Genomic DNA, 26,647 nt, shown 5'->3' with positions numbered 1-26,647 from the left:
TATATACGAGCTTTTGTCCTTAAAATATTAACACATCCTGCAAAATAAACAATAAATAATTAAAAAAAATAAACAATTCTTCTCACCCACAGCAATTGAACCAAAGACAGTTTAAGTTGCATGTATCATATTTTATTTCCAATCTATTTCACAAAGGAACACATGAAAACTGGTTTCACCACAAAAAACAAAGGTGGAACATCACGATAGAAAGCCACACAAATGCACTTAGGTATCACCAATATTACCAGCAAGTGGCGCTCAAACTCTACCCTTGAAATACCAACATGACTCCTGAAAAGCTTTAAGGGCTTTGTCTCAATTGGCGCACTTCCGGCGGTGCAGTGCACAGGCCGTACCCGGATGTTGCACATAAATGGCCAAAATGCTGGACACTTTAACTCAATAGTTGGCTCAGTAAGCCGAGGAAGCCGAGGAACAGCGGGAAAGTCATGAATAGAAGCGACTAAATGTGGTCATGTATATCCTGTTGTAGTGCTGAGTAGTAGACAATGAAGAAGTGGACAAACATCGTGATTGTCATTTCTGGAAAGTGTGCAACAATAGTAGTCAATTTGGGACAGCACTAAACTGTCAAAATTGGTCCAGAGTGTATGCAATATACAATATACAGTAATCCCTCGTTTATTGCGCTTCATTCCACACCACACTGGACTGTGATAAGTGAATTTCTGGAAACTAGGATTCCTTATAAATGTAACATTCCCGTAGCTAGGAGCATACAAAACCTGTTTGTTTTTAACCTTCTAAATACGTTTTTTTAACATTATTAGAGCCCTCTAGACATGTAAAAAGTCACTTTTATACACTTATTACTCAATGTAGTGAACATAATCAGAAAAAATAAGCTATTTAAATAAAACCTGTCCTCTTTTGTGTCACAGTAAATGTGTTCCCCACGTGTGGAGGACAGGAAGTGACGTTGGGGTTTAGAGTTGAGTTTTAGCTTGGCATGGGTTACAGCTGCAACAGCAGCGTGTGTTGTTATTATGATTAAGCTAATTAAATCCTACCCCCGGCCCCCCTCCGCCCCCCGTCCCCCCGTCTGTTACTTTTACAATCTCTTACTAATCTGTTCTTTGTTCGCTTCCTGTTTTCCAGGTATGTTGTTTTTTTCCAACACAAACAGAAGTCTAAATGAATGTAATCATATAGTGACATAATGGTGTTTTACAACTACAATAATGATCATAGATATAATCATCAAAATGGTGATTTATCATAACATAAACACAACATGACTTTTAGCCATTGTTTTGCTTGAAAATGCTTAATTTTGACCAAAGAAAATCCGTAAAACGTGCTTAAATCTGCATATATTGTTTTTACTAGTAGGCCGTAGCCAACATGATTTATCAATGAATATATTTTTGACAAACCATGATAGAGGGAACACCCTATTTTCATAAATAATCAATAGCCACTCATAGCTGAATCCCATTCGGCCAATGATGTGCCTTCTTAGAAAGAATGGGTGGGGCCAGGAGCCCACCCTGCACCATCCACTCGAGTACTACTGTGAGGCTGCATGAGGTTCTCGCTGCAGACCGGTCCTTGGAAAAGGGGGCATGGCGAATGGGAGGGGCTTATCTCACCGCAGCCAAGCGTCCATAGACAGGGATACCGGCTAAACACACACGTGAGTTCATTGCTTTTATTGTTAAATACAGTATGTCACGTTAGCAAGTGGGGGGGGGGGTCTCACCTGGGGCTGTGAGGAGGAGGAGGAGGCTGTGATGATGGGGCGTTGTTGGTCAGGGGATACGAGGAGGAGGGGCTCCATCCGTCTGATAACATCTGAACACCTTGGTACACAAAGTATTTGTGTTTATTCAAATATATACTGTATCCTGTATGAGTGAATATGGTTTAGTATTTCCAGAGTATTAACCAAGAAAGTTATCCACAAAAAGTCACTTGAGGCAACTGGACTCTTGTTTGTTGAAGATGTTTCAACTTTTGTCCAATAGACTTTTAGGTGTGGGGCTACGTCCCAGGTGGGGTGCCCCCCAGCGGTGGTCACAATAGGGTTGTTGTTATCGTGGCTGGCGGCTGGTGACTGACTGTCCTGCATAAGAATAGGTTGCTCACCTACCAGGTTTACAATTCCTAACAAGGCAAACATCAGGCAAAAGTGCTTGGACTTCCTGATTCCCTACCAGCAAAAGAAACATTTTAAACTGTCAATGGCCGCCAAACTGTTGCTGAACCCCTACGCCTTTCCATCGTTACTTGGTCTTGTCCAAGAGTCACAAGAGCGAGCGAGCGAGCGAGCGAGCATTCATTCATTCATTCATTCATTCATTCATTCATTCATTCATTCATTCATTCATTCATTCATTCATTCATTCATTCATTCATTCATTCATTCATTCATTCATTCTCTACTGCTTTTCCTCACAAGAGTCACAGGGGGTGCTGGAGCCTATCCCAGCTGTCTTTGGGCGAGAGGCGGGGTCCACCCTGGACTGGTGGCCAGCCAATCCCAGGGCACATATAGACAAACAACCATTCACACTCACATTCATGTTTTTGGAATGGGGGAGGAAACCGGAGTCCTATCTGTGAGGTCTTCACGCTAACCACTCGACCACCGTGCAGCCCAAAGACTTAGTAACAATTTATCAATGTCATGTGTTTATTTTGTTTAAGCCCAGGACCAAAAGCAGTTGTCTGTGTAGCATTATAGAGTGTGCATACAGGGAGCAGGGTACAAATTCCAAGGTCACCGTGTTTGAAAGGACTTCCTGATGCCCCCTTGACCTGGGAGGGGGGCCTTCATCAAAGAGTGACGTCCTCTGGGAAAGTGAGGGAAAGAAAAGGTACTGGGCCAAAGGGGGAGATTGTACTTTTTCACTCGTAAAAAGTGTCTAAGTACAAAACTGTATCTTGTTTGATGTTATTATTATTAGTATTATTATTAAATAGCACTTAATTACTTCATATTGTTTGTTCTTTGAGTGTACAACATTGATAGATACCGTCCACATCATCACTGTAATCAATCTATGATCAATTTCTTGTATTGATATGATAATCATGATATGACACGAGAGTGATCCGGTGTCTGTGGCGTCCCAAAAAAAAGTTAGACCCCAAACGGATTCTTTGCGTTGTCCCGTATGGTCGCATACGGGACATCTTGTTCCCCCAGGGAACACACCCACCAGGGACATGAACAGGGAACTCCACACCTAAAATATTTCAACTAAAGAAGTGTTTTGGACGAAACAGGAGCAGCCCAGTTGCCTTTGCATACTTCTGCATACTGTATGACGGCACGTTACCTGGTTGGTGTGAGCGGTGCGGCAGGTAAGGGGAGGGGTAGGGGGCGTGTCGCCCAGCATAACCATGGCGCCTGTATCCATGCTGTGACATGAGCGAAAGGCTGCTGCCGCAAGAGAAGTTCCCACCTCCAGCTGGTGAGCACAGAGACCAACCTGACATTGCAGATAGTTTTATTAGTTTTATTAGTAGCAACTTCCAATCCAATCACCTCACCAGAAGTTTGGTCCCAGAACCCAAACTGTGTGTCCAAGTGAGTCTGAGTATATCTAGGAGGAACCGCATCATTTACAATCTTTATGTGAAACATGAACACATATTTCTTTCACTTTTCTGTGCGTAACGCCAGAAAAGGAGTTAATATGACCTAGCTAACAATGCACCTCAACGATGTTCCTCTGTCTCACAGGACCAAGTGGGGGTGAATCACCGTTAATTTATTAAATGAATGAGAAATGAAACTCTGTTGTTCTACTGTCCATGTTATACTGAGAATGGAGAATGGAGAACAATTGGACCATAGCAATACAGCCAGTGATATATTCCACCTGTGCCGGAGTATTTCTGGCACAAGAGGTGAACATATTTTTTTATGAACAGCTTGACTTTGTTTATTAAATAAGAAACTCACATGGTGGAACCCCAACACGACCCTCTGCTGGCTCAGCTAAACCCGGTCGGCCTGGGTTCCTGTGGTCAGCAAAATGGGGTCAGATTATTGAAAGAGCCAGAACCTGGCATAGATTTGACATGTTAGAAATATAAGCTCAACATGACCCTAAACCAGCTCGTAACGGGCCATTGTCTGTTAATACTCCCGTAGGTGGAGACCATGCTGTGTAGCGCTATTAAATAAATATAAATAATTATATAAACCTGCTGTCTCACCCCGAGATCACACTGTACTCCAAGATCACACTCAATCTGTTGCGGCTACAGTTCTGATCCGGGCGGCTTTCCGCAAAGTGGCACTCACACTGACCGGCTGTGGAAACAGCGCTCACGAGAACCGATGTTCACGTGATGACTATCTTTGATAGCCGTATCAGCAGCTTACATTTTGATGGTTTTTTGGTGCCTTTTGACTTCTTATAATGACCAAGTAGAAAACCGTTCTGTTTCATGTTTATTATGAAATAGTGTTGAATGACTTCATATTGTTGTTTGTTAGAAACAGGTATCGTCCAAATCGTCTTATTTCGTAATTATATCATAATTATTATCAATTTATTGTATTAATATGATGATGATATGAGATATTCTTTCCATCGTGCCATACGGCCGCCGGCACCATAAGGTGAGCCTACAATAGGAATTCCCATCTTGTGGACCATTTCCAGCAACTGGAACGGAACCAAAGCCATTTGTTATGCCACCTTGACACAAATGTTGGCTCTGCATTGTCCCATAATTCGCCATGGCAACGCGTGTCCTTTCGATGAAACACCTGAAAAGCGTGAAGACTACTTTGCACGCTGTTCAAGTTCTATAAACGTTCATTTCACACGTGACATGCAAATCATGACCGGAAATCCTAATCAATTTGGGACAGCACTAAACTGTCAAAATTGGTCCAGAGTGTATGCAATATATGCAATATATGCAATATGCAATATGCAATACACCGTAATCCCTCGTTTATTGCAGTACATTCCACACCACACTGGACTGTGATAAGTGAATTTCTGGAACAGCACCGTGTGTTGTTATTATTCATTCATTCATTCATTCATTTTCTACCGCTTATCCTCACCAGGGTCGCGGGGGTGCTGGAGCCTATCCCAGCTGTCTTCCACCCTGGACTGGTGGCCAGCCAATCCCAGGGCACATATAGACAAACAACCATTCACACTCACATTCATACCTATGGACAATTTGGAGTGGCTAATTAACCTAGCATGTTTTTGGAATGTGGGAGGAAACCGGAGTACCCGGAGAAAACCCACGCATGCACGGGGAGAACATGCAAACTCCACACAGAGATGGCCGAGGGTGGGATTGAGGCGAGGAGGTGAGCAGCGGAGTTGTGAATATATTGTACGTAGTTTGAGGGTTTTGGATGTTGTACCGTAAAGAATACTGTTGCAGTAGTCCATTGTGGATGTGATAAAAGCGTGGATCAGGGATTCAGCGGCAGAGAATAAAGTGATGGACGGAGTCGGGCTTGGTTCTTAACATGGAAAAATGCTGTTGGGGTTAATTGTTTGACGTGGGGTTCAAAAGAAAGGGTGGGGTCCAGGAGGATGCCCAGGTTGCGGACATATATTATATTAAATATTGTTATATCATCAGCACATTTGACAAGGTAAAGGTCACATGTCTCACAGCCACCATACCTGTCTTTGGCGTCCAGGAAGGCTTTGGCGAAAGGATTATATTTGATCTTCAGAGCTGTGATCTGCAGAGAAAGCATACAGTCCTTAGCGCTGCTTCGTTTAGTTTTTAGCAGTTAGCCGTGAAAAACATACCTCATCATTCTGGTAGGCGGTGACGGCGATAAACTGAGTCTCCACGAAGGAAACGTTGGACACCAGACGATGTTGAGAGCCCACGCACACAATGTGGAGATGAGGCTGGTACTTATGAAGCGAGTTGAGCATGATCTGGAAGACATACACAAAACACGCACTTTGCTTTGTGTCTCTTGTCCAAATACCGTACCAGCCCCCCAGCCCCCCAGCCACCCACCCACCGGACTAAAAAGGCCCAATTAACCAATGGTGGTCCTCCAGACCATCACAGAAACAACAAACAATTTTCTATTCATGTTGAGAGGCTGGCTTCACGTGTGCCCTTGTCGTGTTTGTGCGTGTCGGTGCCCGCATTTGCAGGATGGAGTGTGTGGGCTCTTCAAATTTAGCCGACCTCCTTCTCTCTCATCAACCCGAGACATGATGGTTCAGTTAATTTCCCAGTAAAAAACATAATTACCATAATGCACAAATAAGCTGAGCAATTATTTCATTACGTGGAGCTCCAGCACTGCATTACTGCCCTGCGTGTGTCTCTCATCCGTGTGATTACCCAGCAACTCTGCCCAGAAAGAGCATTAAACCGCAACAGGCCAATTAAAACCAGTTTACTGTGTTCCTGTGGCTGCGGGTGAAGTGTGTGAGAAGAGCCGGTGAAGTGGATTATTACAGGTGGTGCTCTCTCTGCCACTCCGCCACAATAGTTGGCAGAACAAGAAACGCACTCGAGCAGAATGACCAACCAAAAATGACAACCGGGTTTTCCAGTCCTGTAACTTGGGCAGGTAACATCTATATCGATTTATCTATCAGGGCTGTCAAAGCTAACACGTTAATGACGCGTTTACGGCGGCAAATTTATTTTATCATGCACTCCTCCTGCTTGACCCTTGGCCCCCACCGTAGTTTGACTGAAGCTAACTCTGTTGCCACAATCTGGAACAAATATGCTAGGAGCTATTTAGTAGTGTAAAATAAAATATATTATTATTTAGTCGTGTGTTCCTAGCTTTCTAATATCTGTTGATTTATTTGTTGTTGTTGTTTTGTTTGGATTACTTGATAATGTTAGTAATTTATTTGTTCATTCATTCATTTTCTACCGCTTATCCTCACAAGGGTCGCGCGGGTGCTGGAGCCTATCCCAGCTGTCTTGGGGCGAGACACAGGGTCCACCCTGGACTGGTGGCCAGCCAATCCCAGGGCACATATAGACAAACAACCATTCACACTCACATTCATACCTATGGACAATTTGGAGTGGCTAATTAACCTAGCATGTTTTTGGAATGTGGGAGGAAACCGGAGTACCCGGAGAAAAGAACAGGCAAACTCCACACAGAGATGGCCGAGGGTGGAATTGAACTCTGGTCTCTGGTGTCTGCGCGCTAACCACTCGACCACTGTGCAGCCCTTATTTAATTGTTTATTTCTCATATTTTGTTGGGGTTAATTAGTAGTTGATTTGATTGGATAACACCCTGGACGCCTGCAATCTATTTATGTAGGCAGTGCTCACAGGACCAGCATGCACCGGGGCGGGCCTATGGTTTTTGTACCAGAGCAAGAGAGGCCACAGGAGACTGCCTTTGTTCTCTTTTAGTTTGCTTGCTTGGTAATAAAAAGAAATAAGAAAAACACAAATGTGGGCTTCCCTGCTGAGACTAAATGACTCCCCAAATGTGACAACCGTGTATCCTGGTCAATACTGCTCACATTCATCACAACAGAACACGACAATCATCAATCATCTGTCGCCAGCCCAATTTACAGTTTGTGTAATGTATAATTTAATGTATAATGTATATTTTCTGTGTAATGTTCTAATTTTCATTTTGTCTAGAATATATCACAGGCCAATAAAAACCAGCTCCGGGCCACAAATGGCCCCCAGCCACTCATCTGGTTGATTGAGCTATTTGTTGCCTTCGTGAATGAAAGCAACCGTCAATCACAGTAAGTTTCCTTCCACAATCAGCAACTGCAGCTAACGTCGAGTTAATAATACCTGTCCTTCTCCGTTGACCTTGTTTGTCAGTTTGACCCTGTTGAAAGTCACGGCCGCTTTCATCCAGTGAGCTCCAAAGTTGGGCGAGTCCGGGTGGATGTAGATGCCGCCGTGGCTGCGGCCCTCGTTGCGCACCTCCGCTCGGCCTGCCGGCACCCATTCACCGTTGACAAACTTCCACCGACAGCCATCCGCAGGCATGAAGTCCAGCAGAAATGAATACATGGAACTCGGGTCGAGACCTGACACGCTGACCTTCAGGACGGGAAACATGCGCCTGGATGAGAATATCAGATTCAGATGCTAAATCTGCCTGGTCCTTGCGACTGTTGCTCACATATGAACTACGGGACTCAGCACCATTTGACCAATTGACCAATTGACCATTTGACCAATGACATGATGATACCATCATGGGAACATGAGCGTCTGGTATGGAGAGCAAACATGAGCGCATGTATGACTGCTTAAGAATTGCACTGTAAAACTTGGTGGGGTAAGAAAATATTGCGATACCTCGTTCCACGATACTGTATCGATATTAAAAAGTATGATATGGATATTTTAGGCATTTATCATAGACTGTATCGGTATTTATTCAAGTGCAGACACGGCAAAGGTTCATTTCTGATTTGAATTAAAACCTGCGATGGTTAGGCGGCAGCACTTCCGTAGCCAATTAGGCGAGGACGTTGAAGGAGACTGACGAGTGAAACGTCCTCACACGTAAACACAGTTCAACATGGCCGAACGCCAGCACGTAACAGCGGCCCCTGCGGCGTACAAGGCTGGACACATTTTGGATTTCTACACAAAGTATGGTGTGCACAAATGGACTAAACCATGCCGTTTGGAAAATGTGTCGCGTTTCCCAAATCAAATATTGGGGAAACACGACAAATATGCGAGTCTACTTAGCCAGACAACTTCACAGCCAATAGAATGTGAACATTTGAGCAGGATCTTGAGACATCATTTAAGTTTTGTTTTTTTTTTTTAATTTAAAGCTGGATGTTAAAGCTTTATTTATCCAAATGCTACACTTTAAGTTGGTGATACAGCATAACATACTGTTCTAATGGAATAAAAATGTGTTTATTGCTGGTGGTTTTCCAGGAAATAATCTTTAACTACAAGAAAAACTAAAAAAATATAGCCTTGTTAACAGTAACGTCATATATCGTGATATATCGTGATATATGGTATCGTGAGCCTAGTATCGTGATACGTATGGTATCACCAGATACACACCCCTAGTAAAAGTACAATTGTAACAAATGTATATTGTGGTATACGAGAGGCTTACCGCCCATTCTTGGTGACAATCATCTCGTTGGTGATTTGCTGGAACTTCCTCCACAGCTCAGCGTCCTCTAGTGTCACTTGCAGCCCCCTCTCTGTCGGGTCGCCCTTCTCCCGCCCGGCCTGCAGTTCGCTCTCCACCGCGCTCAGCAGCCGTGACATGCAGCGCTCGGCGGATTTGGAGCGACCGGCGCCGCCATAGCAGTCTGATGAAGCCTCGCCACCGTCCCGTCGCTCCTCCACCTTCATCTGCAGGACACACACTTCATTCATCTCCATAATTAAGTGTGATTATCATGGGCTTGAATGTCATTTTGGGGACATGTGTGGATGCACACATTTTTATATGTAAAAACACACACACACACACACACACACACATACACACACACATACACACACACACACACAGCTCTGGAAATGTGTGCCTGCATCAAAGACGCATGAAAGCAGCGATTAAAAATCTGGGCTATAACCTTCTTTGTGTTTTGACCATTTATATGTTTATATACCCTATTTTCTGGACTATAAGTCGCTCCGGAGTATAAGTGGCACAAGGCCAAAAATGCATCATTAGGTAGAAAAAAACATACATAAGTCTTAAGTTGTATTTTTGCGGGTAATTTATTTTCCAAACTACTTGACCAAAACAGACATTAGGTCCTCTTGGAAGGCAAGTTGTAACAATAAAAGAATAGAGAACAGGCTGAATAGGTGTAAGATATGCTAACACAATGCTAATTCAGCTACACAAAAATAAACATGAACACAAAAGGTGTCCAGTGTTTATGGAACATAAACACTTTTTTCATTTATAAGTCGCTCTGGAGTATAAGTCGCCAGCCATTCATTCAAGTGTGATGACAAATCCTAAAAAAAAGAGCTAAATATGAAATATGCTTTACCAACAATCCAAAGTTGAATAATTGAAGCAGGACCCCATTATAATAAGCTCGTAGACACATGACTGCACCAATAATGAATGGCGGCTGTTCCACTGACGGTGACGTGTTAAGTAGACCAGAGAAAAAGTCATTCCCAAACTTCCTATGCAACATTTGCTTCCACGTTCAGGAAGGTGAGACTCACCTGTGTGCTGAAGGAATCCCCGAGGAATCGAACTGATGGAGTGGAATGAGTCAAAGATGAGCGCTAACGAGAGTTTGCTTGAAGATGGGGAAACGGCTCGGCGTCCGACTGAACACCATCAAACGCTGAAAGCTCCGCCCTCGTGGCTCTTCACCGAGCGGCCCTTTCATTTCGGCCGTGAGCTGCAAACACACACACACACACACACACACACACACACACTTGCACCAACATTCATCATAGCCACTTTATAGTGGGGTTTTCAATTATTAGAGTGAGTGACTTTTCAAAATAAGAGCACATCCATGGAGCATGAAAAGAGGCTTTAGTACCAAAGAGTAGCTTTGCCGTGTCATGATCAGATAGAAGACCAAAGAATAATATCGGACCCAAATGTCAGGCAAACAACTGCGAGCAGGAGTGTGAAACTGACAAGAGGTCAAACATCTGGAAACGCGACACTCGATACGTGTGGGTGTGTGTGATTTAATCAGTGGGGAGATTACTGGTTTTAGCCTGCCATCGGGCATGAAGACAGTGTGAACAAAGGCGCTAGGTAAATATCAGCAGGTGAGACACCAGCAACAACACGGAGACCACGGTATCTGACCAAGAAACAGCTCGATCAACTTGAGTGTTTTATTCAAAAGCACAGGAAATGCTGCGGTTTATTTGTTGTCTGCTCACCCATTGACTTGCAATGATTCAAGGACCATCACATTTTGGGAATTTCTTGAAAATGTTCTTTGAACGAACAAAGATGAAACCCTTCCCTGAAATATTTGGACATGTACAAGCAGATGAAGACAAAAAGACAGAGCCAGCCCACACACTCGCTGTGGAATCCATCCTTTTGGTTACAGCAGTTACATCAGCCTTTACTCTAAAATATTATACACTGTATGTATACGTTTTGACCTTCAAATAGCTGCCTGAATAACCTTATGTGATGAGATCATCATTTATCAACACCGGTTAGGTATTTATAGCAATAAAGACAATAAAAAATGTGAAATGGCAGAACTCTTCTGTCATAATAAATAAATATCTGGACGACGACACACACACGCAGCGACATCCGGTTACCACGGAAACCCCACCTAACACCTGACCTGACGACTTGCAGCACCCGGAATGGTCACTTGGGCGTTTAGCAGCAGAAGGTACATAATTTGATGATGCAGTCTCTGAAACACAAAGAGGTTTCAATTTGCCACCTTTGAATCCCTTTTTAATAATCCGGTCACACGCGTGCTCATGTTGGTCTCACCTGGCCAAGGGCATGTATGAAAGGCCATACCTGCAGACAGTCAAAAGCAGACAGTTGGAATATGGATCGAGTGGTGTGGTCAGACGTTTACGTTTGCGTCAGCTACACTCATTCATGCCAGGAAAGCAAACTAGAAGATCTTTCTCTTCCCAATTTTTTTCCATTCATTCATTCATTACAGCTGTTTGGAAACTGTTGATAAAATGGGCTACAGAAATCAGGTGGATTGGACTGAATGGCGCCAAACGATCTTCTTAATTTAACCAAATATTAGTACTAGGGATGTGTCCAACAGGTTTTTTTTGCCCCCAAGTCCAAGTCTGAGTCATTTGAACTGGAGTGTTTGCTCCTTTGACTGAAATAACCTCAATGAGATGTTTTCTGTAACCACCCTACCGTCTCCGACAATCAATCAATCAAACTTTATTTGTAGAGCACTTTTCATACATAAAATGTAGCACAAAGTGCTTTACATGTTAAAAAAATGAAGAAAAACAACACAAAGACACACACACACACACACACAATCTTTGTTTGCCTGATCAGGAAGCAGGTCAGGACCCGCTGCCATCTGATTTTTTCCCTATTTTTTTTTATTTTGAAGTTATATGTGCCATTATAGAATAGAATATAGAATGTGCCATTGGCCCAAAAAAAACTATTGGAATAAACTTCCAAAATCAGGAGGGAATCTGACACTGTATATGTTGTGTTGACTATTGTGTTAACTATCCTACCTGGAGCTTATGGGGTCCGAGCTTGTAGCGTTCCAGTTGGAAGTAAACAAAAACATGACTTGTACCCTCAATAAGTATATAATAATACATTTTCCATAACTGGAACACACCGGAACGACAACATGTCGAAGCAGACGTCAACAAAAGTGACATTGGCGTCCTTACGTTGGATAAGAGATAGTGCTTAATGTCATTGTTTGACTTGCCTCTACTGCTGGAAACCCACAAGACATGATTGACAGCTTACCAGGTGAAGGCCACTATTTGCAAGACACAGAAGATCAGTGCAAGACTATTGCTCCTCCACTAGAGGGAAACAAAGGTTAGTGTTGTCATGCGTCCTTTATCCACCATCCTCTGCTTCCAAATCAAGATCCATTTCTCACCCAGAAAGCTGAACACAAAGTCAAAGCCAGACACACCTGCAGACACGACACAGACAGGTTGTTACCATGACAACAGCTGCTGGGATCATCTGTCGTTTCAACAGCGTGCACCAGCCCACACGCCAGTATTCTCACCAGCATAATGATGGTGGCAAACGCTCGTTCTTTGGCGCACATGCTCTTCAACTGCTTGAGCGGTCCCACCAGGAACATGGTGCTGCAACCACAGCAGAAACAGGACAGGTTATGGGCTGGATGAACCGCACCCTCAGGGTTGAGAGCTCAGGGTCAGGGTTAGGGTCTCCCTCGGATAGGAGAAGTACCTGGCCAAAGCACACATGTTTCCCACACTGTAGAGGACGGCAAAAACGGTAAGACCAAACAGCGGCAACCACAGCATACACGTGCCCTGAAACAAGCAAGCATGGAAATGGCGGCACGTGGCAACCAGGTGAGTTGTTGTTGTTGTTGTTGTTGTTGTTGTTGTTGTTGAGCATCCACTCACCAGAATGGAGCACAGCATTCCCAAAGTAAAACAGATCAGAAAGCCTTTCATCCGGGTCCCCCAGGACAGAGTTGATGCCTCATTGGCTCGCTGGAGAGATGATGACGTCAGCATTTTCACAGGTCTTGTTTACACACACACTGGAAACCCGAATGTTCAAAGTACTTCAATAAATGAAGTTACGCATACCCGAAGTTTGTAAAAAAGTTCTAATAACTTAATTATGTCGAGGTCATTTAACATGTTCTTCCATTTTGAGTACTTTTAACTAATATGTTTTGATTCAATTGAACTATGGCTATATTAAGATAAACTTAAAAACATAGTTTACATACAGCTTAAGATACTGTAAATCCGAATGCTCAAAATAATTAATAGGTACAAGTATAGTTCACTTAAAATGTTCTTAAAAGTTCTACTTATAAATGTTGATTATCTGTCTTTTCCGTTTATTTAAATTGTAATTTTTCATTAATATGAACTTTTTGCAGATTTGTGTAACCTACTTAAAAGAATTTGTAGTTACTCATAAAAAAGTATCTATTAAACATGAATAAATCCATTGCATGAGATAGATTAGTACTGTGTAGGTTACACATGCACGCCTTCTTCCTATGGAAAGAGTTGAAATGAGAACCAAAATGAAAGAATGGAGAATGCATGGCAGAGAGAATGCGAAAAAGAAAACTATTTCTCTTTTCAGACAAAAATTTAAAAAGGACATCTAATATCAGCTCCAAATATTAAAGCTCTGATATACTCAAATGTTTGAGTTTATGAACTCGAAAAAATGTGGCCTCACTTTTATGTTCTGCCTGCTAACTTATTCTGGTTTCAGTGCACTTAAATAATAACAACTGCGTCATATTGCATTTTTTTTTTGTTTTAGCATTTTAGCATTTCAAATGGAATGATTCGAGCAGGGTTCGTACATAGAGGTTTAGGAAGTCACATGTGCCAAGAGGTGTGAATGTGTGTATGGGTCGAGCTGTCAATCACAAGTTATCAGTCCAGGGTGTCCCTAGCCCCAACTGTCACTCCACTCATCAGGAATGGACTCCGGTTCTTGTGGAATATACTTCAGTTGCTGTCAGGGCAATGTGGACATTAAACAAGAGTAACATATGGTTGCAATACAAACCAGGAACTCGTCGAATTGATAACGGAAATAAATCTACTTTGTTGTTAATGGTTGTCAATAATGTTAATGAGTTGTTAATGGTAATCATCTGGTCATTTCGTGTGTTAATTTAAGCGGGAGAGTTAATTCGAGCTAGGTTGTTAGCCGAAGTAAGCTAACAAGCTGAAACAGGACGTGTTGCTTGATCACCTCCAGTACACCAGCCCCGTTCGAGTTACCACCATCTTCACCGCTCAGGACCTTCTTCAGTTTGTCCATACTGTCCTCTCTTGACACCCGTGGAAGCAAACCGTGCCGTCCGGAAGCTTGAAGGTGTGAGGTCTCCGTGGACTCAGGTGGACAAGTTTAGTAGCGAAGGTGTCCTCAACAGGTGACAAAGCTTCCGCTGCAGAACCGCATGCGACCACTTGAGGCGCTGTTTCGCCTAAACATTTGCAGAAAGTAAAACCCATATATTATATAGAATTATAGATACAGTGAACTATTTGAAGCCTTTATCTCTTGCCAGTTTGACGAATATGACTTTCAGACAATGAAAACCAAAGATTCAGTCTTATAAAATGAGAATATTATGAAAAGTTATAATTAACACCTGTACTGGTTTCCTGGGCCTTTCAATGGTCTCTCAGTCTGGGTCATACGTTTTTGGCTCATACGTACACACATTTCTGTTTAAAATACCATTTTCAATTGATTTTATGCACAAGACATAATACAGGCTTGAAACGTTTCGCTGTAATCGTAATTAATCTGTAATATATGGGTTTCATTTTCTGAAAATGTTGTTTATACCTGTGTGTGAGTGCTTTCAACATCTGAAAACATTTTAAGTACTATATAACCACTCAAATCGTGTAATAATCCAATCCAAATGATTAGCGATCAGGGCTTTAAATGTCTAGCTTCATAACCCGTCATTAACAGTAAAAGCCTTCTGCCACTAGATGGCGACATTCAGCAAGGAATGTTCCCTGAGGAGATCACAGACCAGCAGCTCCCCTGCAGTCGAACACAATCGGTTCTTGGACTCATGTCTACTGGATCTCCCTTCAGTTAGGATTTCAAATGGAATATATGAATAGGACTTCATCAGTTCAAAACATTAAGTCATTCTGACCTGAAGTAAATACAAGTATGTTCATACAAGTTAAACATTGTACAACTTAATAATACAACTTTGTATCATTGAAACGTTTTTGAAGTTGTTAAAATGTTTTAATATGTATAGTACATCTTTGGACGAATTTGCTTATTCAGGCGCCTTGGCCAAAAGGCAGTTCTCTTTCAAATATATTTTGGGGGTTTTTTGTATTACTATACTTAAAATGTCCTGTTCTATGCAGGTGTTCGCTGTGTTCAGGTCCATCGGTAAAACAAAATGCACAAACAAAACAAGATTGTCCTGTGTCAGGGTGACTAATTAGCATATTTACATGAGACACTAATGAGACGGTGCATGCTGACCCACTTCCCTCTCCAAGGCGACCCCGCCCCCAAACCTGAAGAGCAAAACATGGAGGCTGTGTCCTTTTGGGTCACATGACCAAAAGTACTGCACCTTGATTTTTGAGGCATGGTATTTCCCTGGTTTGAGGTCACGTTCTGCAAGGTGAACCAAGAAGACGGAGCCGGCGTGGATTCTCGGCCCAGGTGGGCTCAACGAGCCGAGACAAACTCACCTTTTCTGCTCCACATCAAATCATTCAGCGAGTGGCGCTGAACCTCCTTGCCGAAAAAAGACCCTCAAGCTAGAAGACGCCAAAGTGTACGCTCCAGTTGTGCTCCCCGGAGACTTGTAATTAGTGCTGCTTTGTGTGTCTGTGCATGTGGACATTGGATTCGTGCTGCTGACGACGCAGTACTTTGTGTCGCAAGCTTACGATATTTTGGAGTCAAATGTGTGCCACTTAGAATTCAGCTCGGTCATCATGGTTTACGTGTTGCAGACCTGCTTGAAAGGAACATCTCTTACACAATTTAGCATTAACCAACAAAAAGGAGTAGGATGAAGCAGAGCTTAGTAGGAAATACTGATGCTGGCATAGAAAATTGACATCAGATCATATTGGTACGAGGGATGTTACAATCAGTTTTATGCTGCCGATACCGATAATCCATGAGTGAAATTGTCTGATACCAATACCAACTCCAATACCGATACCAATACCAACTCCAATACCGACACCAATACCAACACCAACTGGGGGAACTGCCGAGACCGATGTGCGCCCGCCACATGCATGCTCGTGGAGTCAGAGGACACGCGTGTCACACGTCATCCACAGCCCAAAACAGCCCCGCACACAACCAAAGTTCCTCCTGCACTAAACATGTTACAGTGTCTGCATGCTCCCAAATCCGTACTGAGGCGCTACTCACCCCCAAATTTACCCACACTTCCAAGTACAGCGTGTTGGGACCGGGGCTTTATAGCCGCTAACGGACAAATGATCATGTTCCATCACCCTGCCAAGTCCTTGTTCTCCCAAATGCTGCACCAATCTAAAGCTTGTCAAAGCGCCATGTCACCGAGACATTTTTTGAGGCACGTATCGGCCGATATCGGCCATGCTTTTTAGCTGCTGTCGTCCAATACTGATCAGTGGCTGATCAATCATCTTGAAATGACAGGTTGCTTCACAGAGCAACAAGCCCAGTCTGTCCTCATATGGAGAATCCATGTGTGGAGTGTGCATGTTGACGTGGATGTGGGGACTCCGGTTTCCTCCCACATTCCAAAAACATGCTAGGTTAATTGGCCACTCCAAATTGTCCATAGGTATGAATGTGAGTGTGAATGGTTGTTTGTCTATATGTGCCCTGGGATTGGCTGTGAGGATAAGCGGTAGAAAATGAATGAATGAATGATTTCTGTATCGCGTTATTTGTCTTATTTTGCACAAAGCGTTCATTTGTGAAATGCATCCAGGAGAACAAGCATAACAATATCAGCAACGGTATCTGTAATGAGGTGCTGGTGAAGATCAGATATCAACATATGATCCATATAAGCATGTATAATTCCTGTACATAACAACCATGACCACACACAGAGGCCATAAGAACGTTGCCGGTACCTGATCATGTCCTCCAACATACCTGGTTGCAATAGGGGAGTGTTGTGTTGTGAGTCTTCTTCCAGAAGAGCCCTGGAGATGCGGGAGCCTCTTGAAGGTCTCGCACTCTGTGATTAGACGCCAGCTGTCCCGCTGTAGCGCTGACCTCCACCGCCAACAGCTGCCTTTTAACGGCCTTTGGCCTCTTTTCCACCTGAAGACACAACGCTATTGCAAACCAGATGATGCACACATGTTGCACAAATAATGTCACACTCCTGGTGCCGCATTTTGGACTGGATGTCATCAGATGGACCAATTAGCTCCGCCCGCTGGAAATGGGAGCGTCCTTTGCTGGTTGTTGTGTGCTGAGGGGTGTGTGCATGAATCACAGAAGTCATCAGTGGCGACCTTGACCCCGCCGGCTCCCTCCTCATAGCGATCATACGACCAATCACCTCACTGACCTTGCCCGCCGTGGCCATTATGTGACTCCGCCCCTCATCACCCATCACACACACAGGTGACACTCACGAACAAATCACAAACACACACACACACACACTTCCAGCAGATCCCTGCCGCTGCCGTCTTTGACCTTTGACCAAACTGGGCCCTGCATTGCATGATGCTGCCATGTTTCTCATAAGCAACAGGAAGTCGAACTACCGATGAGATGATGGAGAAGATTCATGGAAGGTTTGGCACGGCGAGCTGGAGTCCACATCCTGCCTTAATGGCTCCTTCTCTGCCTTCTTCACTCCATTAGTCGCGATCTGTGGGCCAAGTGCCGAGCACGCCGCTAATTACACGGCGAAGGCTGATCGGGGAGAGCTCATTAGCGGTGGCGCGTTCGTCTATAACGATGTCTGAGGCAGCGAGGGAACGTGAGAAGTCTGAGCGTCCGGGGGTTAACGTCTCTGTTGACCTCCCGCTGTGTCGTGAGCCTCGTTAACTGCCGTCGGTCACATGGTCGCACATCACCTCGACTCCACACGCTAGCCAACCGTTCTTGTGAGAAAAGATGGCAAAGAATTCAGCTGGCTGGTTTCCACCAACCGGGCCAAGCTATGCTAACCCAATAGAAACGCTGCCCCCCCCCCCATTGGTTGACAGCGGGTGATAATTGGATAACGAGCATGCCAGACAAGTTCTGATCTAATTAACTCCACTCAAACTTGCTGCCTGAGTGTCTGGATGCTGCCGCTTGTGTCCGAACGTCTCTAATTCTTTGGGTTTGACACGGACAGGAGCATATACTTACCTGCCTGACTTTATAGCCAAAGGTCAAAGGACAAACAAACCGCATGGATTGGCCTCGAGGAGGCTGGGGGGGGGGGGGGCTGCGTTCTGAGTGTAATAACAGTCATTACGGGTGACGCACATCTGCTTGCTGCTTTTGGAAAGTTGATGCGCAAGGTGATGGATACGAACTCCTCGCTAACGAGGTCACATGCATTCGCACCGCCACCGCCACCGCCACCAGATGTTTGCTGCCACGCAGACAACCGTGTTTTGTCCGTGAAGGACCCGATTGAACAAAGTGGGAGTCACATGTCCCATCTCGATGCTCACTTGACTCCCATGTCTCAGCACCGAGGAGAGACAGCAGCCTTTCCCACAGCAATTAAAGGCTGGGGGGGGGGGGGGGGAAGCAGAACGCAATTAAATGTTTTCCAATCCATTCCCTGCCGTCGGTCACCAAATCCACACAATACATTTCATTAATAGTGTATCCGGCGTAAAAACAAATCCAAAACCATTCATCACTGTGGGTGAAAGTGAAGCACACACCACAGGCGGCGGGGTGGGGTGGGGTGGGGTGGGGTAGAGGGCGTGTCATAATTTTGGTGACACAACCACAGATTTCCTACTTTTCCCTTATTTTGAAAAAAATGTCCTTTATTTTCCAAAGCAAATGTTGACATGCCAATCTGAGGGACGAAAATGGCCCAGAGGCCGTATTTTGGACACCCCCGATGTAACCAAATACACACATCAATACGGTCTTGTGTTCGCTCCCCCGTCGACACAAATTGCTGCACTTTTTAGTGGCTTTCTTTTAACGCCTGAAGCGTGGGTCGCAGGCGTGCGAATGAGTAAACGTGTCCTGGCATTTCAAGGCTGATGAAAAGGTTGATACCGCCACGCCGCGCTGACTGAACGCCAGCGAGTGGCCTCAGCGCTCAGGGCGACACACACACACACACACACACACACCTCTTCATGTGTCTGTTCCACTCAGCCGGGCCGGGCTACCTAATGGCTTCCCCTGCCGCGTCCTCGCCGCTTTACAACATGCGGGTGTAATATCAGCAAAGACGCCATTTAGCTGCAGATTGAAACACCGAGCGAGGCGGAAGTTGAGGCGGGGGGGCACTTATAGGTTTATTTCTGTAAATGATGGCAAGCCGTTTGGACGCTGATGATTATGGCATCTTGTAGCTACTGCTAAGGTAAGCAGCTAGGCCCCCCCCCCCTTGGAAAGGATGAAGGCAGCGCTCTCCTTGCATGCAGGAAAGGTTTAATTAAATCATCGTCCAATCATCATCTCTGTTGTTAATTAAACTGGATAATTTATAAGCACAAAAGTGGCTATTTATTAGCTGCTGGTAGAGAGGTATGGCTGTGTGGCGGCGTGCACACTCGCCATGCACGCACGCCGACACTCAGTGGCCCGCTGCCCCTCCCCTCCCTTCCAACCTTTTACTATTGATGCTCTGCATGATTGATAATGAGAGCAAGGCCGTGCGGCGCTCCTCTAATGGCCGCGCAATTAAAGTGGCCTGTAAATGAGCCGCGGCTCCTTCTTGCTAATCTATGCGACTTTGATTGAATTTGTCGGCGCTAATTGAAAAATACTGCTATTTAATGTCGCCACACATCAGGACGCCTTTAATGACATTCTGACCCTGGGGGGGGGGGCATCCATGCATGACCTTGACTCAGCCCACCCGGAGAGGGGGGAGTCCACCGGGAGAGCCACCGAGGGTCAGAGGTCACACAGCTACATATGATAATGTGGCACTGATGAGGATTCCACGCAAAGGTGACACGCCAGGAAGGTCGCCTGCTGATGTTGATTGACAGCTCGTGGAATTACTTCCGACAGCAAGTGTCTGCTTACAAACTCATCTCAAGTTGGAAGCATTTTCTAAATCAGAGAAAAAATGATCATCAACGAGGTTCTGTTGTGACGTCACGTCATTCCGCGGTCAAATGTCATTTATCCGGCCGACGGAAGCCGCGCTGTGACGTCATTTCCTTCGACCAATCAGCGGACGGTGTTCGCCGAGGAGGGGCATGGTCCGTGAGGGCAAAGCAGCTCAATTAAACCGCGGGGAGCGCAATTTAAATCCCAAATGTCAGCGGACGCGCTCGGCGCCAGCGGAACAGTGGACTTTTAGCGGAGTTTTAGCTTCTTTTTCGGCCATCTCGGTGGAAGTTGGACGCGGGAGTGGCTTTGATGGAATGCGTCAGGCTCCACTGAAACCTCCGGGGCTCCGCGCCCCCTCTGCTGCCGCCCACAGTGCTCCGTCTCCGGCATCGTTCTTATGAGTGCAGCGTCCAGCCCGCCCTTCGTGGTGATGCAGCGGCCACTCGGAAGCAGCACCGCCTTCAGCATTGACTCTCTTATCGGGGGGCCTCCGCAGCCCAGCCCGGGACACTTCGTTTACACCGGCTATCCCATGTTCATGCCGTACCGCTCGGTGGTGCTGCAGCCGCCGCCGCCGCCGCCCCCTTCCTCCCTGCAGCCGGCTCTGGCCGCCGGACACCCGCCTCACCCGCACGCTCACATCCCGGCTCTGCAGAGCGGATTCTGCTCCGGCCTGGCGCTCACCTCCACGCTGATGGCCTCGCTGCCCGGAGGATTCTCGCCGGGCCAGCAACACCAAGACGCGGGCCGGAAGCACGCGGAGGACGGCAAGAGTTTCGTGCAGGGGAAGGAGTGCACTCTGCAGGCGCTCCACGACGCCGACACGTCCGCGCAGACAGCCACAGGTAGACAGGAAGTGGAGCTTTCTTTTATTTCGTGTGAGAAGCGTGAGATGTGGAGCGTGATTGAGATATTGTGAAATAAATATTATTTTCCTGTTGTCATAATTAACTTTTTTTAATCTGCCAGCGCGGAGTCACATCCATCAGGACGAGTCCAAGGAGGACGAGTGCGCGCGGAGGGACGAGAGCTTCTCCATGGACAGCGACCTGGACTACAGCTCGGACGACAACATCGCCTCCGCCTCCCACCGGGAGGACGCGGACGGCGGCGGGACGGCGCTCGAGGACGGTCCTCACGGCCACGGCTCCGGCGGCGGCGCGTCCTGCCCCGCGGGAGGCGGCAAGAATCGGCGGCGGCGGACGGCGTTCACCAGCGAGCAGCTGCTGGAGCTGGAGAAGGAGTTCCACTGCAAGAAGTACCTGTCGCTCACCGAGCGCTCCCAGATCGCGCATGCGCTCAAGCTGAGCGAGGTGCAGGTCAAGATCTGGTTCCAGAACCGGCGGGCCAAGTGGAAACGGGTCAAGGCCGGTAACGTCAACAACAAGTCCGGGGAACCGTCGCGGAACCCTAAGATAGTGGTCCCGATCCCGGTGCATGTGAGCCGCTTCGCGATAAGGAGCCAGCACCAGCAGCTGGAGCAGAGCCGGCCTTAGAACCAGGACCAAGAAAAAACTCCTTAGTGCACTTCATCCTCTCCTTTGATTCCGTATTTGTCACAAGTTCAACTAAAAACAGGCCAAAGTTTCAATTGTATTCATTTGCCATCAATTTCCTTTTTTATCAAGTGCAATGAAATTGAAATTCAACCGAAAATGACGACACGTCCTCGGAACCTTCAAACTCAACTTCCGGCCTCGGGGCTCGAGCTGTGATGGCGGTGAAGATGATGATGGCGATGATGATGAAGAGACGATTCCTAACGAGGAAATAACGGACGTTTTTTTTTTTTTTTTCTTCGGATGTTTGCTTTTATTTTCTCTTGTTCGAGTCACGGCGATGCTGCTAGCTAATTTAATTCAAGTGTGCCGACTGACTAAAATATGACAAACAAACAAGTGTCAATTAAAGCTGAAACCAGATGCTAACGGCTGGCTTTTTCTTCATTGGCGGCAAACTTCCAACGTTGAAAACGGCCCTCGAATGTCCACCAGTATAGCAAGATTTCACTTTTAACTTCATGGTTCAGATAAAAGTCAGATGTTCTTCAAGGCCTCACATATTCAAACGTCAATCAAGAAATCATCAAACACACACACAAATTATCAAGATAAGAACGCTATAAAAATGGAACAATAATCTTATTTCATTTGAGCTGTGTAATTATTATTGTGAATTCACACGCTTAGAAATTAAACGAATGTATTACTTACCAAACACTGAACAAAAATACATTTGAAGTAGAATAATTCCTCCACTCGTGCTGACACTTCCGGGTAGTGGTCACGTGAACTTAATTCATTTTCGATCCGGAAAGTAAACGGAAGCAGCAAACACAACAAATCACTTGCGCCAGAAACGCTGGCGTTGAAATAACTTTTGCTGCGAAACGGAGTGAAAGTGAAATGTTTAGTGTGACGTGACTGCAACACATTTGGCCCTTTCCCGCGCGCCAGCAGCTCGAGTACTTCAAAGCTTCCATTTGCGGCCCGTCGAAAAATCACAATTCACGACAGCTTTTCGCTTTTTGCGGCCGTCGAAAAGCACAATTCAAGACAGATTGCCGCTTTTTTTACGATGTCAATATTTGTAATAATTACCGTAATTACGAGGCAATACAGTGGCTTCGTGACTAATTATTGGTGATCGCTATCATGTAGGGAAATATATTAAGATTATTAACATTTCCAAGTATTTAGATTTCCTCCTTGTGTTATTTGACCCATCAGCATATTTTACACATGACGTTTAACCTGCTGATGTGCATGTAATAGATTTCTCTTTCTCTCTCTTTTTTTTTTATTGCAAATTGTAATCAAGTCAGGACGTCACAGGCGGCTGACAAATGAAACCCAAGGGATGCAGCTCATCCTCTAAATTAACATGACCTGCCGGGCGTCACACGAACGCCAGCTGATTATAATTCCAGTGATGGCAGGCTGCTGTAGCCGATAGGAAGTATGCGTCGTCTGGACAGGCCGTTCAAAGTTTTTCCTGCAGGCCCGCATACTGTAAAATTAAAGAACCACTTTGGTCCGTTTTGTACATTAAAGATGCTGTGAAGGTCAATATATGCTATCTGAATATTATTATAGGTGACAAAGCAAATTAGTGTAATATTTAACTATGTATAATATGCAGAGGGCCGCTACAAAATGAGCTGTGGGCCAAAAATAGCCCAAAGGCCACACTGTGTACACCCCTGTGCAAGCATAAACAGTAGCTGGTCAGAAACGTATCATTGAATAAATAATAAACACGCAAAAATGAAGATGTTTGTGTTGCAAAGCATCATTGTGGTCTTTATTGAAAAGAGACATGTTGCCGTAGAAGACTCTGTATTATCTTACTGTACATCCAACTAAATGGTAATAATACTAATAATTATTAGAACCACAAGAACATCAATACGTGTGTCAATTAGAATATGAAAAGATGTCTGGACTATACAAAATGCACACACATCAGGAGGGCTCGTTTAGGGCAAGTTAGGGATGAACACGGCAGCTAACGCAAGCATCGAGTGTTTTTAGAGTGTTTATCTGCTCTTTTCACGTCGGGCTGATAGAAGACAAAAAGCACACACGCTCGTTTGATTTGTGTAACAAAGTGGAAGTAACATTACTCAGCATTTCAATGAAAGGCGCACTGATAAATTAGGTCAAGAGTGGCCAAACATTTCTCCCACGAGGGAGAAAAATGAAAAGAAAAATGAAAAGATGCTATTGATATTTTTCTCTGTATGTTACACCTTTTTACTGCGGTGTTTTTACAATGTTTCATGGGCCAAAAAAAACAACAAGCTTGCGTGCTGCAAATGGCCCCTAGGCCACACTTTGGTCACCCCTGAGTTAGAGGACACTTGAAGCCAACAAAACGAAGCAGACAAAAATAAAAGCATCGGACGCTCGTACAGCTAAACGATAGAGCCAAGTGAATTTAGTGCATTTCTGTCATAAATAAAAGTTGTAAAAAAAAAAATCACAATAAAATATAATTTTTACAGAACATCATCGTGGATGGGGGGGGGGGGGACGACGATCACATGTTGAAAAAGAGGTGAAGAGAAACTAAGATTTCTACGGGAACACAGCAGCACATTCAGTCAAATCTATGAGATATGTAAGTAAGACTATTAGCTCATCGGCAGCATTTGGGCTCTCGGTGGGCCACCAAGCAATTCCGCCGTTCAAACATGGCGGGTGCCACACGTTGAAGAGCGTGAATAAATACTAGTCTGCAAGGTTGTGGATAAAGAGTGCCAACTTGATGTAGTGGTTGATGGCACCAAACCAAACTATTTACAAAGAAGATGCGGAAGCCCTTCCAAGCCTCATTGGACGGGACGGGCCAGGTCGAGACCAAAGCTTCCACGAGTATTCCTGATGTAAAAAAAATAAAAAATAAAAAATCCCTTTTGGTTCCACCAGGAAGTAAACAAGGACCTAAAAGCAAGCTGAAATGAAAAGTGTTCAGTGTTTGTGTTGAAAGGGACGCTTGGTGGAGTTCAGTCTTGAGTGTTGGTTGGAAGGCCTACTGTCCACACCAACACGGATATTTTCATTTTTGCCAAAAAATCATTAAAAAAAAAATCTCTGTCCACGTAATTTCACCAGCTTCCGTGCAAACTTTGTCCAAAAGCCTGAAAAGGCATTTAGTTATTATATTATTATAGATATGTCATATACAGTATAATATGCCCAAGCTCGTCAATACAGATGTACAATGCTGTGCACATCTTTAAAATGCACAATGCTGAATTAACATGGTTTTTTTATTGCGACGCCAGGGGTGTCCCAAATGTGGCTCTGGGGCCATTTGTGAGCATAGCATGTTGCAAACAAATGAAACACACACAAAAAATCCCCAGCAAAAATGGCAAAAACACTAAAAGAAGGCACAATGTAAAGGAAAAAAAAACTGATAGTGATACTAATATTTAATAACACAGCCTTAAAGCTTCATAGCTATAAATATATGCAAATATACATATATTTTTTAGCCTCTCTGAAAAAAAAAATCACATATATCTAAGTCTTTCTGTACGCGGCCCTCGGTGGAAAAAGACTGGACACCCCGGGTACACAACAGTGTACTCTTGGGGGTGCCCCAACTGGGGGTCGCATTCAGAAAATGAAAAGGGGGGCACTTTATATTCAAGATCAGTCAATTCATGCAAAGAAAACGCTGATATCTTAGCCTTGTGGTAGTTGAGTATTAGAAGTTGTTTTTTTTAATATGAACTTCATTTCTAGAGAATGCCGAGGTAAGCCAGTAAAAAAATGGGGCACCCGTGGGGCTGCATGTGGGGCACACGCCTGGTTGAAATATATAAGAGGATATTGCACATTTCTTATGACCCAATCCAAAACGCTGTGTTGTACGTGTTCATACAGAAGCTCCGGAAGGCTAAAGTCTAAGTTGGCGTGTGGACAAACGCTTTCTAAATAAAGTTTTCTAAATATCCGTGTTGGTGTCAACATGCGAGTTAGCTAGCAGTCGTAACCCTTGTGTGTGTGTGTGTGTGTGTGTGTGTGAAACGTCAGATGTCAGACATTCAACTTTCCATCTTTCCATCTTTCCCATATTTGTCACATTTAAAATGGGCAAATGCTTCACAGAATTTTCAAAAATGCCGGCGGGGGGCCGTGGAAGTCACGTGACTTCTTTCAAAGCAAAGCACAGTGTGTGTCACACAGGAAGTGATGTGTCACACAGGAAGTGATGTGTTTTGGTGGACGTTGCCTGAGAACAAAGTCAACTTGTAGCGTGTGAAATGAAGCCTGGATGAAAGTGAAAGTGAAAGTGAAAGTGAAAATGACCTCGCACGCGTCGGGTACTTTTCACTCTCGTCACCGAGGTCAAGCGGTCCGAGAAGCCAGGTGGGCGGAGGTGGGCGGAGGTAAGCGCCGCACGGGTCGTGCGCGTCCTGGGTGGGAGGGGTCAAATGAATGCGGCGCTCCCTGCACTGCTGCAACTGTTGTTGCGGTTGGTGTTGCGGCGTGACAGGTTGGGCGTGGCCATGAGCGGGTAGCGTTCGTCGGGGCAGCCGTACTGAGCCAGCATGTCCACGCACTCCTGGCTGTTGGCCTGCCGGGCGTACGCCATGGCGCTGTTGCCGTGGGCGTCCCTCGCCATCAGATCAACGCCATACTGCGAGAAGAGAGAACGCCATCACTTCCTGCACGGACCTTTCCACCTAAAAAAGAAGAGGAGCTC

General features: G+C 45.0%; 4 protein-coding genes across 14 annotated transcripts in view; 1 reads left to right on the top strand and 3 right to left on the bottom strand.

Moving 5' to 3' along the window:
• Positions 1-142: 142 nt before the first annotated feature.
• On the bottom strand, positions 143-10,321 carry tbx19 (T-box transcription factor 19). 3 transcript variants are annotated; one of them, XM_058051262.1, is made up of 9 exons: positions 10,177-10,321; positions 9,092-9,336; positions 7,786-8,062; positions 5,775-5,909; positions 5,643-5,704; positions 3,938-3,996; positions 3,309-3,461; positions 1,727-1,826; positions 143-1,648 (listed from the first exon to the last, which is right to left on the bottom strand). In XM_058051262.1, exons 2-9 carry the CDS (start codon positions 9,334-9,336, stop codon positions 1,483-1,485), a joined length of 1,197 nt encoding a protein of 398 aa, XP_057907245.1. In that variant the 5' UTR covers positions 10,177-10,321; the 3' UTR covers positions 143-1,482. The 3 variants fall into 3 exon arrangements, with proteins under 3 accessions (XP_057907245.1, XP_057907246.1, XP_057907247.1); XM_058051263.1 differs by having other exon boundaries at positions 3,309-3,440; XM_058051264.1 differs by lacking the exon at positions 3,938-3,996.
• On the bottom strand, positions 10,205-18,925 carry LOC131104267 (vesicle transport protein SFT2B-like). 3 transcript variants are annotated; one of them, XM_058051272.1, is made up of 9 exons: positions 17,315-17,444; positions 14,405-14,639; positions 13,075-13,164; positions 12,893-12,978; positions 12,705-12,786; positions 12,570-12,605; positions 12,431-12,489; positions 11,447-11,476; positions 10,205-11,363 (listed from the first exon to the last, which is right to left on the bottom strand). In XM_058051272.1, the coding sequence occupies exons 2-9, from the start codon at positions 14,471-14,473 to the stop codon at positions 11,327-11,329; spliced, it is 489 nt and encodes a 162-aa protein (XP_057907255.1). In that variant the 5' UTR covers positions 14,474-14,639; positions 17,315-17,444; the 3' UTR covers positions 10,205-11,326. The 3 variants fall into 3 exon arrangements, with proteins under 3 accessions (XP_057907255.1, XP_057907256.1, XP_057907254.1); XM_058051273.1 differs by having other exon boundaries at positions 11,217-11,363; positions 13,075-13,214; XM_058051271.1 differs by lacking the exon at positions 14,405-14,639 and having other exon boundaries at positions 11,217-11,363; positions 17,315-18,925.
• A 1,639-nt stretch (positions 18,926-20,564) lies between these two features.
• On the top strand, positions 20,565-22,658 carry gbx2 (gastrulation brain homeobox 2). Its single transcript, XM_058051269.1, has 2 exons — positions 20,565-21,273; positions 21,398-22,658. The coding sequence occupies exons 1-2, from the start codon at positions 20,826-20,828 to the stop codon at positions 21,922-21,924; spliced, it is 975 nt and encodes a 324-aa protein (XP_057907252.1). The 5' UTR covers positions 20,565-20,825; the 3' UTR covers positions 21,925-22,658.
• Positions 22,659-23,691: 1,033 nt separating this feature from the next.
• Positions 23,692-26,647, bottom strand: part of agap1 (ArfGAP with GTPase domain, ankyrin repeat and PH domain 1) — a 60,596-nt gene continuing 57,640 nt past the window's right edge. For 3 of the 7 annotated variants that reach the window (XM_058051252.1, XM_058051253.1, XM_058051254.1), the window contains one exon: positions 23,694-26,581. In XM_058051252.1, the coding sequence (XP_057907235.1) occupies positions 26,372-26,581 (210 nt within the window). In that variant the 3' untranslated portion in view covers positions 23,694-26,371. Of the gene's footprint in view, positions 26,582-26,647 lie in introns of all 7 variants that reach the window. The other 4 variants (XM_058051248.1, XM_058051249.1, XM_058051250.1 and 1 more) reach the window with 2 other exon arrangements.

The sequence above is a fragment of the Doryrhamphus excisus genome, chromosome 16, assembly GCF_030265055.1.
Source record: "Doryrhamphus excisus isolate RoL2022-K1 chromosome 16, RoL_Dexc_1.0, whole genome shotgun sequence".
NCBI lineage: Eukaryota > Metazoa > Chordata > Actinopteri > Syngnathiformes > Syngnathidae > Doryrhamphus > Doryrhamphus excisus.
Note: the sequence above shows the minus strand (reverse complement) of the source record. Positions and strands in the feature narration are given on the sequence as shown.

Coding starts and splice junctions, on each gene's coding strand:
- LOC131104267 (XM_058051271.1), bottom strand. CDS start 17,578: ATGACATCCAGTCCAAAATGCGGCACCAGGAGTGTGACATTATTTGTG. Junction 12,787..12,892: donor AACATGTGTGCTTTGGCCAG/GTACTTCTCCTA, acceptor CTGTGGTTGCAG/CACCATGTTCCTGGTGGGAC. Junction 11,364..11,446: donor TCATACATGCCCTTGGCCAG/GTGAGACCAACA, acceptor TTTGTGTTTCAG/AGACTGCATCATCAAATTAT.
- gbx2 (XM_058051269.1), top strand. CDS start 20,826: ATGAGTGCAGCGTCCAGCCCGCCCTTCGTGGTGATGCAGCGGCCACTC. Junction 21,274..21,397: donor GTCCGCGCAGACAGCCACAG/GTAGACAGGAAG, acceptor TTAATCTGCCAG/CGCGGAGTCACATCCATCAG.
- tbx19 (XM_058051262.1), bottom strand. CDS start 9,336: ATGAAGGTGGAGGAGCGACGGGACGGTGGCGAGGCTTCATCAGACTGC. Junction 5,705..5,774: donor CCGCCTACCAGAATGATGAG/GTATGTTTTTCA, acceptor CTTTCTCTGCAG/ATCACAGCTCTGAAGATCAA. Junction 3,462..3,937: donor TCGTGTTGGGGTTCCACCAT/GTGAGTTTCTTA, acceptor CTGCAATGTCAG/GTTGGTCTCTGTGCTCACCA.